Here is a 12,962-nt window from a genome sequence, read left to right as displayed (position 1 = left end):
GGAGTAGACGGGGAGAAAGCACATGGTAAGCGCAATCCAGGGTAGAACGGAAAAGCCAACAGAGGAGGACCGACACCAAGATGCCAATGTGACTGAACACGCACGTGTGATTTAGAAGCAGCGTGGTACAAAGAGGCAACTGCGAGAATCCACTTACTTTACAAAAGCACCTGAGCCTCAGCTTCAACACCTGAAAACTGAAGGCACTTTCAAGATCAATCTTCCGGCTCTAAAATGTATTTTGTTCCTTTGATGATTCCAAAGTCTGTTCAGAATATGGTTTTTACAGCATCTCCTGTGCAAACCTCAAATATCAGTGTAGTGATGAAACAGTTAATAAACATTTCTGGACGATATAATGCCTACTAAGCAAATGTTTATTCTAAAAAATATCTTTTTTTTTCAATAGACTATTATTAGCTGTGCAGGAAGATGCCTTGTAAAAATTTCCAAATATTATTTTAAAATACATAGAAGTTAAAAGGTCAAATGTTCAGAAATATTAACAGAAAATAATTTAAAAAGAAAAAGGGAACTGGTGCCAGGGTTTGAAAAGAAGCTGCAACTTCTAGATGCTTGTGACGAAAAAGTAATGTCTGCACAATCTACATTTATAATTGGATATCTGCTGCTGATATAGCTGTCTTTAATAGCTGGCAGGAGGCTTGTGCACTACAGCAAAGAGTTAGCCTAAAACAATGGCAAATCAACTCGCAAGGCAAAACAGAGACAGTGCATGGACTGCTGTGTTTCTTGTTCTTGTACAACAGCATTTAGACGCCTCTATTAAAAAATAATAATAACCAGGTGCATTATCCAAAAGTTCACTGACTAGGGACACTAGCAGTTGTCTGTCCATGGCAATTTCATTTCTGTTTCTTACACAAATCATCGCTTGCAAGCATTGATGTTAAAAACAGAAAAACAGTCTAGTACACAGTGGCTATAAATGCCAAATCAATTTTCAGCAGATAATAAAGTCCATGTTTTACAATCAGCAATGTACTGTTTTACTACCCAAAAATGTAAGCTAATAATATATAGCTCTCCTAAATGGAAAATGCAGATATGCTGTTAAAAAAAAAAAAAAAAAAAAGGGCCGGCTGTGAGAGGATGGATCATTTCTGCAGGGACCTTCTTAAAGCTATGTGTAAGTGTTTTGAAAATATCACATGATGTGGCCATGTGTTAAAAATTACAGCCAGTTAAGTTCTCTGCTAAGAAAAATATGTGGGCAATTTATGAAATGCACTCCAGGATGGAGCTGTCTTAAGTAAAACCAGATTTTGAAAACAAACCTTTTTTTTTTTTTTTTTTTTGGAAACTTGAACTTAAAAAAAGTTCCAGTCACATCTGGAGAGCAGGACCATTGAGAACATTGAGAAAGGGTGGTCTGACCTAATGCTAGCCATCTTCTGAAAGAACAGCACTATTTCTGGGCTACACAGACTGTGCTCACTTATTGTCCTTTTAAGGCAACAGTCCTGAAAGTATTTTGTAGGTCAGCATATGTTCTTTGATAATATTATACCAAGATTGATAAAAATATAAATGTTTCAGAAAGCTCAGAGCCATCTCCTCCTGAAATACTGTAATTCCCAGAGTCTCCTAGCCTTCTCATAAGCAAACATTTTTCTTCCCTTAAACACAAGGATCTGGTTGTTAGTAAGTGACAGGCAGTAAAATGATATTTCCTTATATTGAGTTAAATCATAAAAATAGTATCATCTATTTCTTTAAAAGCACGTATGGCCTTCTCTTCGACTTTTCCTGGTTCCTTTTGAAATAGCATGCTATCAATAGCTAAAGTGCATTGTTTTTTGTTTTTTTTTAAATGGACAAAGTTATAAAGCCCTGAAACTAAGACTTTACCTACCCATCCCCACAGACTGGTATATCTTTGAATAAATTCAGTTTGTACACATCTATTTCCAGGGATCCCCCCATTTTTATGAAAAAGGTCCTAGATCTGAGAATTGTTACACCAAGTTTGGACAACCAGGAGCCAATTCTGACACCTGACCTATGGAAGAAAGATAACAGTGATGAGGATGATGATAAATGTTAATATATATTTAGGATAGTGACAATACCAGATTACCAGAAATACGTCCTTTTAATCTTGTACACATATTGTCTTACTTAAAAGTAAAAAATCTGTCCCAGATGGTAAAAATGCCCATTAATATAAGTACATATATATGGACAAAAATATGCTAAAAACATTATTAAGAGGTAATCCGTCTGATAGTAGTGGTTAAAAAATGCAGATGGGTGTCAAAAATAACCAAGTGTCAGAACTGCTCAAGTATCACCATTCTGGCACAAGCTCGTAGTCACAGCTGTTAATATGTTCTCCGCATCCAAGTACAAGGTTTTCTAACACAGTTGATGAGCAAGAGAGAGTGAGAAACACTGCCTACACTTCAGGTTACTGCTTCAGAACCAGTCAGATGTTAATGACTAAAACACACTTATCAATGATTCTAAAACCTTAAATATGGTTCAATGCATTTTAAATAAGGATGTTTCAAAGAATACTTTAAAATCATGTAATTAATATGGGATAGCAAGGGTCCTACCTAATCTCTTTCACTTGTCATCGTTCACAAATGGCTTTGGGTTATTATGCGGTTCTGTTTTACCAAAACAAAATACAGACTCTACAAAATGCTGACAGATCAGATCATTTAACACATATTTATTAAAAGCATAAAAACAAGTTAGATTTGACTGATGACATAAAAATCAGATGAAACTATACAGTACTCAGGCTAAATAAAAAAACACAAGCACTTTTTCACACAGCTTCCATATCACATACTCCATGCACATGACATCTTCAGCTGCTTGGTGCATATAAATCAAGATGAGTGCTGAAAGAGTTAAAATGACCTTTCAGAGACCTCAGTCATTGTCTTTTTTAAAATTGATTTTTCCCATATTTCAGCTGCACACATCCCTCGTCCACAGAACTAATGAAAAGGTGCAGTTCGGTCACAAATGCATCCTCGCTGATGAGCACTTACAAGACACATCCTAAAGGGAAAAACATTCTTCAAACAACTGGCGATACCTACACACAACCGTGGTTGCAGAAAACTGGCAGATACTGTTTCAAAACACCATCTGCGAGGTGTACAAACCCTGTGACCAAGCGCAGCCTCTTCTGTCGGTCCTGCCCAAAAAACCCACACAAATCAGCCAGCTGGAGGATCTCTCTCTGCCTTGTCTTTTTAATCTGAGATCTACTACTCAAAGTAGGCAAAGGGCAGTCCAGATCGTTCCTGAGAATAACAGAAACACCCTTGCCCCGACAGGCTTCTACCAAGCTTCTCTGTTCTCAAGCAGAGCCTTCACTGGCAACGATCACAGAAACACTCTGGGCTCCAAAAATAATATTTTTCAGAGGAAATTAACATACATTAAATTTCCAGGACCACAACAGCATCAGTAATTCAGCAGACTTTCTATTTTTAATTAACCGATTTCAATTATTTGCCTGATGACATCTCAGCGCTGTAATTTAGGACAAGACTGAAATAATCGGTAGTCCCTAAAGCTCCCTTCACTTTCTCTGACATAAACAGTTTTCGAAAGAGACCTTATCCCAGGGTTCCATCATAATCTGCACGCTCCCACCACAGATGAAATGTCCAGGACACAAGGTACAGATGACAGTTGCGAAATCCACAGCAGAAAACATCCTTCTTACTTGAAGCTAAATCCCTCGAGTGAATTGCTCTGGCCAACAGATAACGTGGCTGGACTTGCCCTCAGTCTTGAAAACACACCTCCCATGTCTTAAAGGCGAGGCTTCCACCCCTTGGAGTTCTGGACCTAGATTCTAATGGCTCTTTTTTAACGCCACCATCCACCTCAGTCACTGCCCCAGCCTCTGCCTGCCCACCTTAAGATACAGCCCGCTGTGGGCAGAAGGTTCTTTTCCGAGCAGTAATGAAAAGTAAGCCTGCTTCCTTTGACAAACCACAGAGAGAAAGCGGAGCGGGGCTCACTCACCGGGCATTCCTGAATGCAGCGTCCTCACCGAGAGTGGCTCTCTCTCTCTCCTAAGAGGAAGCGCGCGCGGGGCTCATGCCTCCCGTCCCGGAATCGGGGGCCGGCAGAGCGAGGGGGGCCGGCAGGGGGGCTGGGGCGCCGGAGCCCGAGGCGGGGTGCTGGGCGCGTGCGCCTGCCAGGCGGGGACAGATGGAGAGCTGACACTCCGGATTGCACTTGGAGCAGAAATGTGGATGATGACAGGAGCACATGTGGCCTTGAACCCAGCCCCGTCTCTCCAGGCAGAACAATGACAGGGACGTGTGGGCCACCCCGGCCTCCCCTTACCCCCTGGCCCTCTCTCCGCAACTTCCAGAGTACCCAAGAACAGGAAAGTAAAAATGCAGAATGATAAGCTAAATGCTGAATAATTCATTCCCCACCACCACCACCACCCCCCCTCAGCCCCTTGCAAGTTAACCCTTATCTTGCCGGAAAGAAGAGAAAGGCGACCTGCTCGTCCCCACCCCCCCCCGCCACACACACCTCCCACGGCTCACAAGGGGAGCTATCCCTTACACGTTCATAGGTTAACAACCCCCATCATTGGGCACTTTATTTAAGAAAAAAAAAAAAAAAAAACGGAGGCAGGGACCTCGAAGCTTGTTTATTGAACTGGAAATCCAAAGCAGCATAAAAAACCTGTTCCAAGACCCTGTAGACTGTGCCAGTTTATCAGACGGAACACAAGTCTCAGAAGCATTCCCTTTGTCAGCTTCTCAGTAGTGTGTGTAAAATAGAACACTTTGGAGGAGCAGAAGCAGACCACTTTATTTTACCAGCGTGCTTTTAACCCCCTGGGATCCCTGCGTTGATATGCTCCAAACATGCTTAGCTTACTCTCCTCTACCTTGCATAGAGATCCATAGGAGATGAAAACAAAATCTTCACTGTAAAGCCTTTTCAAAAGCTGAACAATCATGTCCTCCTGCTTTCTGATTTTTTTTGCACGCTCTTAAATGTTTATCCCTCCCATGAATAACACATACCCAGCCAGGTTCAATGGACTCTTCCCTATTAAGCTTTAATGGACACCATGATATATAAAACTACGAGCCTTTGTTAGAGTGCTTTATCTAAACCCGGCTATTTTCCTCTCAGCAGTCCCTCTTTAGTCCTTTGTAAAACATCCTTGCCTCATAGGAGAAACATATGCCTGCCTGCCTTGCGTGCCTTTTCTGCACACACAAAAATGCCAGGCAGAAGGAAAATACTGTTCACTTCTAAAACTCTTCCTCCATTTAACACTGGCACATCTTTCCTAGGTTTCTGTGTGTTTGTTTTAACAACACGGCACATGATGAGACACAGCCCTCAGGCTTTACCTTTCCAGTGGCTGTTCAATCCAGTATAAACAGAAACAACTCCACTCAGGAGCCTCTGACCAGCCCGCAAGCTCAATGAACAGACAGCCAGGAGCATCCCCCTTAACTCTTGCCCTGCCTTCACAGTCTTCAGCTCGTCCTGTGCCTATTCTACCCTTTCCATATGCTTCTGGCCCTTATCAGACTGATTTTCCCCCTACTTGCTGCCTCAAAGAAAGCATAAAAACAAACCCATCTGAAATCAGAGGCAGTGACTCTTGACTTCTGCCTCCTCCCTCTTCCTATACCTCTAGCCAAGAATGCACACAACCTGTTTCAAAGCGCGCACACACATACCCTGCACAAACTAAAAATAGATCATTTTTGCTAAACAGTGCCAATCAATAAGAACTTCTACAGCCCCCCAATAAGAAGTGCCGTTTCATCTAGTGAACCCCTCAAAAATCCATCACTGTCAAGAGACAACTTGTAAAAAGACTACAATTCATAATGATTACTCCATTCTGTCACTAATAGTATATTGCACTCTATTTATGAGGCCAATCTTTTTGTTCATCTTAGTTAGATGTCACTTGTAATGAGGTTCTGTGTAATGGATTTCAGAACAGTTACGCACTGATCTCAAACATTCTTATGACAGAAAGCTTTATAGCAGGCATGAGTGTGATAATCAATTAACTCCTGCTGTAAGGACCTTTATGAAATTCAGCATTCTAAATCTGTAGGTTTTCATTCTTAAAGAGAGCATTTTTTTTAAGCCACTCAATGCTACATGGCACTGATTTTTTTCTTTTTAATACCATACCTAAGTTAGAAAGAGAACATTTTCACAGTGGGGAAACCCAACTTTCATCAATATGCATGGTGAATCACTTCTAAAACAGAAAATCACAGGACAGAAATGCAATACACTTGAATAAAACTGGATGATATCCGGTTTAAAAACTGGGTCTTAATATCGGTACACTGCAAGTCCCTATACCACAGCTCAGAAAATTGAACTTCCATATGCCATGTGATTATGTATCTTTTCTATGTGTAAAAAAGCTTTTTAAGCTGTTATCTGACTACAGTAATTGCCACTTTAAATTGATCCACGTCAACAAAACCTGGATCCCTGGAGATTCTCACCTAGAAGTCTGATTGCAGAACAGGCCTCACAGAGTGTGCGCACACCTGAGGCTAGTTCAGCATTTTCTCCAGGAACCAGTTTCCTCCTCTTACCCTTTAATCCATGGAGGCAAGCAAAGCACCAACCTCACTTGGCAGTTCTCCCTGGATGGGGAAGCCTGGATATACAGTTCTATACACTTACTTAAACAGAAATAATTTTCCCTTTAATTAAAAAAAAAGAGTACAAGGAGCCAAGATCTCTAGAATCCAAATTGTAAAACAAAAATAGATAATCAATAACATGATGAATCCATTTATATACATGAGTGGGGAAAAAAGAATATCTAAGTTTTCTCTGATGCAAAACACTGTCTTGAATTGCCACTAGGAAACATATTTTTAAAAATTAAAATATATTCAAAACAAAAGACTTCACCGCTAAGTATCATCCTTAGAAGAGCCATGTTAACGCATGTCTTTTAATTAAGAACACAGAGCATTTTCAGGGCAATTATTTTAAAGAGGGCCATCTAAGAAAATCACCTTCCAAATCAGTAACTTTAGTCAACAACTGAATGCCTGGCTCCCAAAATAATACATAAATTTTTGACAATATATTTAGCTCATTAGAAAGATGTTACAGCATTTTATTACTCTAAGGTGTTTCTCACTTGTTTCCAAAACAGACCATCCCTATCTTAGAGACTTCTCCTTAGTTCAAACCTAACTTACCAACAGGGACTAAGAATCTTCTGACACTGCGGTTAATGAAAGCTCTCTACACTGGGGAAGGGAGAGTTTGAGTTAAAGCTTTTCCACAGGTCTTCTCAACTTTCCACTTGCTTCGAGCAGGCTGTTGTGATACACTGTGACTTCACACAGTGGGTATTAAGTGAGTTAATTCAAAGGAGCTGAAACCTCATTGATCCTAATTGAAAGCAATACACCCAACCAAATACCTTCCTACCCCATCTGCTCTGGTCTGCCACCAGCTATTCAATACAAGAGAATTAATAGTTTCAGATATTCTAACCGACCCAATAAAAGCACTCATTTAAGCAGGGCTGCATTAACAAAGTGAAAAAACAAGGGCAAAATGGGTTCAAAAGGAGCATTTTACTCCTAGTTGCCTTTAACAAAGCTGAAGAAGGCTGATTCTGACTTTTTATGTGCAAGACTTGATAAACTGAATGGGAAGGCACTCAGTGATCAGCCAACGAGCATTGATGAATGGTCATTAAGACCCCCCTGCTCTTAGGGGAGACCCGTCCACAAAGTGGCACACCAGCTTGAAAGGGCGGACTCACTAATGTCCAGATCTCTCCGCTTGCTTGTTCCACTTTCAATTTCAGACCACTGGCCACCAAATGAGGCTGACATATTGGAAAATAATGTTTTATGGGCGAGTGGTAAAAAATAAAATGGAGGCATTAGCTCTGCTTTCAAATTCAAATCTGCTAGTTTTGTCAGACCCCAAAGGTTTTGATTTTCCACCCAGCTGGAAGCTATTAGTGTTTTCTAAAGGCATCCCACTGACAGGGCAAACCTACCTAATGTGTGAGCTGTTGGGCTAAGATGGACCTCTCTTTTGGATGATTTCCTAACTTCTCATCACTTTGACAGTCAATTAAATAGATACAACACCTAATAAAAATGTACATTAATTTGTTTCTGCCACTGAAAGACATGTGAAACTGTATTAAATAAAGGCCCTAATAGGTTGTCTCCTGACAAAGATAAATCCAATAATACGTTGTCTGTAAGGAAAACAAACAGTTTTATGTTTATATAGTTAGGTTACAACATCAGATGCAGCCAACCAGAAAGAGATGAGTGGGATAGAAAAAAAAAAAAATTAAGTTAAAAAGTTCAGTGAAGTGTTTTATAAAGGTAAGAGGAAATCTGCCACTTTTAAACTCCTTAATATAAATATTGGCTGTAAACAACCAGAAACATTCACACTATTTCCCTCAGATATTTCCTTTGGGGGAAAGGACTGGCAAACACCTGTATCTCCCCTCAGCCAGCCCACAGAAGGGCTCGCAAGAACTTTGCTAAATCACAGAAAGCAACAGGAGACATGATGGCCAGCTTGAGAATTTGAAGGTTATATAAACATCACGGGGTCAAAGAGTTATTTGGGGCTGTCCAAGAGGGCCTAAGTGGGGCAATAAGGTGGAATCAAGTAAAAGAAAACATGCTGGATAGAGGAAGCTTGTCTTAATAGGTGATTATGCCAGATATCACAGCAGCAGGAAAGCTTCACTGCTTGGATCTTTTGCAACTAGATGACAAAGTACCATACGAAACAGTGTCTCATGGAGAACATGCTGTATGGTCTGTCAAGAAATCCAACTCTACCAGGGCAAGTGGCAGGTCAAGAGCTAGAAGTCATGACCCCTTGCCTTCACCTGTGACATGTCAAACCAGAGGGCTCAGGACCCTTTGATTTCTGTATCTCCAATCAGTTAGAGTGAGTTAATGTGCTCTAAACTGTGATTTGAAGATTCCAATCATAACATACTTTTAAACAATAGCGATGACCTAAGCTGATAAGCTGCAATGTCTAATTTCTTTTTTTTTTTTTACCATCTTCAATGTATAGAGAATACAATGTTAGTTATAACATTCCAACAATTTTTTAGGCACTATTTTTGATTCTCAACTCTGGGTGAAATATAATATCCTCTACATATGAACGAAAAGACATGTACCAGTACATTTAAGTATGTAGGGACCATGTATGTGTATTTCTGTAAAATGAAATCTGTTTAAGATAAAATATCACATGCCACAAATAAATAAAATCTATATTCATAATTACTGTGAACTGTTTCTAACACTGCTGAGTCTTTAAAATATTGCAATGTACTGAAGTTCTTTTTCACCAACAAGTTTTGATTTTCAATATCTACTATCAAAATAATTCTGAAATGATAAAAGCTTTAACACTTGCATTGTCTGCATGTTGCATTATTTAAATGCAAGCTCCAAACCCAGCATCATTAAGTGCAGATTAATCCACAGGCACCAGCAAAGGGTTAAATTATTTTTAAAACTTTAAAGTAAAACACTTCCTTAGTAAGCCACAAGGCTGTGTATTAGCTGTATCAACTCTGCCTCTTCACACAAAAGCATTTTCCTATAAAAACAATCACACTCTACTTACATGTAAAATCTGCCAATAAGTTGCCATTTAGTTTCCTTGTATGTCTCTTCCCTACAAAAATCACTCAAATAATATAAAAGACACTCAAACTATACCCATCCCTTACCATTGGACAAGGACTATAACACTATATGGAAAACCTTTGTTTCAATGTCACCAGCTCCCCATCCTGACTAATGGCTAGTTAGTTTTGTTAAAAGCAAGGGTGATGGCGTATGCTCCAATGAACTTTCCCTCCTCCCAGCAGCAGAGACAAAAACCTGCGGCTCTGCTCTGTGCAGGCAGCCATCTGGACAGCTTTCCCTGGAAGCCCAGCCCACACCACACTGCAGGCAAAATCGGAGGGCTCCAGAGCTCTGTGGGGCTATTCATGACATACCAATTTCACATTTTCTGCTTGTACGCTTGCAACAATAAATGCTAATGAGGACTATGAATGACAATTTTAAAGACAATAAAAAGGTCTCCAAATCCCTTGCATATGGAGACACTGTTTTCAAAACTTCACCTTCTGTTACAGAGCTTTTGGAGTCCAAAGAAGAAAAAAAGAATAACCTAAGGAAAACAATAAGATGATCAAAGCACAACTGAATCCTTAAGTTTTCGAAAGAAAGCAATCTGTGTAAGCCAAACAGACCACAGAACCCATTACCCCTATGGACAGCCCTGTGAATGCACAGGGTACCTTTATCTCTACGGCCTTTGCTTTCAGCAGACATGTAGCTCAGCAAATGCAATTCCTACAAAACACTTATCGTTTTTTTTAGAGTTTAGGAATTCGAAAGGCAGCATTTGTCCAAAAATAATATAATCATCATCATTAATCACACTTTGGCAAAGTAAGTGTTTAACATCCCACACATCTTTAACTAAATGTAAATGCAAAGTGGTCCTCTTCTGAAGACATCTATTCTCAAAATAATGCAACGGTTCTGGGTGATGAAACTATAAATCACGTTCATGTGCCTCTTTTAATTTTTCTCTATTTTCCAAATCTTCTAAAGCGAGCATGTATTACATTTTTGAACCAGAATAAACAATAAATATTACTTTCAATACAAAGAGAGTGCTAAACAAAAGATAGAAATGTTTTTGACCTTGATAGCAATTAAACTATTTTTCACAGCAACAAAAATAAAACAAAAGATTCGTCTTACTATAAACTGTGTGCAGGGTAGTCTTCTCATTAAGACGGATTAAAACACTTTCAACAAAATCCACCAGGTGGAGCAAATACACAGCAATAATAATAAAAAAACAAAAATCCCAGAATCTTTTCATCATATTCCACCCTCCCCCCTGCCCCCTGCCACAGGACTTTTCTAACAAACTCTCCATTTCTCTCTCTCCACATTGAAAATTAGTAAAATCTATCCGTACATACTAATTTGCCACCTTTATAAACAAATTCAAACTTACACAAAAAAAGATGTTTAACTACCACTGATTCCATTAAAGTTTTCATTCCAAAACTGCTTTATTTGTTCAAATAATACCCAGCACAGTGTATATGCTTTTATGACAATATAAATTTTTAAATTACTGTTTCATTCTGACCCTACTGGGTTTTGTGGTCATGAACCCCCTTCTCCTCCTGCTTCACAAGACCAAGCAACAGAATAGAATGTAATTCTGTACATTCTGAAATACACCGAACAGTAGTTAAAACCTATAAAACTCAACCGAATAATTTTTACTCTGTATGGAAATTTCACTTCTGACTTTTACTAAAATTACTCTGAATTGCAGGCACCAGACTACTAAAATTTTGGAATACTGTGGCTTTTTTTATCTGTTATACCAAAATGTCCTATTTTGATTCCTGATGATAAATTAACACATGCCCACAGTTACTAATAAATTTTGGCGTTTCCCTTCTCCTTTCTGGAGTAATTCACTTCCTCTCAGTCTCTTTTCTCAAGGATCTGCTTTTTTTCTTACTGTTTTCACTCCACATTTACTGGGCACACTCAGCACGAGGCACCAGCGCCACTTTCTTCCTACTTTGCTCTTTAATTCCTGGTGCCACCACCTGCAAGCCACAACTCTTCCCCAGACACTTTTCAAAGTCCTCCAGGTTTTTCTCACGTTATACACTCCCTGCTGCTAAGGCCTAATACTGTAACTGGCAGTAACCTTACTCGCATAATAAGAAAGCTCTAGGTAGATAGAACTTCTAGAAAGCTGAAGCCTGAAAGAGGGAACCTGAAGTTTGTCAGTGGAGGAGGACACCAGTCAGGAATGTTGACTGTGGCTTAAATTATATTTACATGTTTTCTTTTCTCATATTTATACTGATGTTGAAAGAGAAAGACTCTGAAAGAAATGCAGCAGGCTGATACATAAATAAACATGCAATGCCTGAGGATACACATAACACTTATGGCAGAGCTACTTATGCTAGTGCATAATAGATCATGGTGATGCCAGCTCCATCACAAGACGCACCAGGCTAATCCAATTATTTAAATGATTATATACTTTTTGCTGGAGTGGTAGACAAACACATAAAATATTGACATTGCTTCCATAAATATAATATGAAAAATAAGATTTGAAAATCGTTCCTACGAAACTCTCCTCTGCAAAGTCCCAATGTCTTTATTCTTTGCAAAGAATGGAATCAATTTCCTGGAGCTGGGCTCCTGCACAACACAAAGGGCCACACAGCTCTCTTTACCTGCTGCAACTCCTATTAACATTAATGCGATGCACGCATGTGCATCTGAAGGGTAAATGCCCTGAAGTTTGCATGACAGAATCCTAATGAAGTAGTTGGAAAAAGCAAATCACTGCACATGTATTCACACTTTCCCCTCCCTTTGCAGGAAACCCCACCACCACCACCTTGCCCCGCCCCCCCCTCTGCCCCCCAACAGCACACACATTTCATCAGCCCACACTGTGGATAAAGAACCTGCTGGATTTTCTCATGGAAAGATAACATCTTGTTACACTCTAGGGATCTCCCAAATGGTTCCATCTCCAAGCATTCCTCAGAGTCTTCACCCTATAGGACTCTCAAATTGGCCACACATTTCTGTCCACCTAGTATTTCTTACCATCCCCAGCTACATCAAAGGGTGTGGCCCTTCCCACAGCAAATGTCCAAGTCGCCATATGTAAACTGCATGGAAAAGGAAAAAAAAAAAAACAATCTTCACTGTTCTGTCACTTTTGTTTAAAAAATGGACTATTCTGTTCTCATGGACAGATGAAGATTCCAAAACGGCCTCGTAAAAATAACCTCTGAATTACTAGTTTCATACCAAACTACCAGTGAATCTGACCCAAAA

At 39.7% G+C, this 12,962-nt stretch overlaps 1 protein-coding gene across 7 annotated transcripts in view; it reads right to left on the bottom strand.

Annotated features, from left to right (window-relative positions):
• RUNX1T1 (RUNX1 translocation partner 1) overlaps window positions 1-12,962 on the bottom strand; it is a 155,755-nt gene that overhangs the window by 112,009 nt on the left and 30,784 nt on the right. The window contains exon 1 of one of the 7 annotated variants that reach the window (XM_027561579.1): window positions 4,021-4,355. The exons of 5 other annotated variants lie outside the window; for them this stretch is intronic. In XM_027561579.1, coding sequence (XP_027417380.1) covers window positions 4,021-4,027 — 7 coding nt within the window. In that variant the 5' untranslated portion in view covers window positions 4,028-4,355. Of the gene's footprint in view, window positions 1-3,604; window positions 3,974-4,020; window positions 4,356-12,962 lie in introns of those variants that run through there. One more of the 7 variants, XM_027561583.1, reaches the window with a different exon arrangement.

The sequence above is a fragment of the Bos indicus x Bos taurus genome, chromosome 14, assembly GCF_003369695.1.
Source record: "Bos indicus x Bos taurus breed Angus x Brahman F1 hybrid chromosome 14, Bos_hybrid_MaternalHap_v2.0, whole genome shotgun sequence".
NCBI classification, from domain to species: domain Eukaryota; kingdom Metazoa; phylum Chordata; class Mammalia; order Artiodactyla; family Bovidae; genus Bos; species Bos indicus x Bos taurus.
Note: the sequence above shows the minus strand (reverse complement) of the source record. Positions and strands in the feature narration are given on the sequence as shown.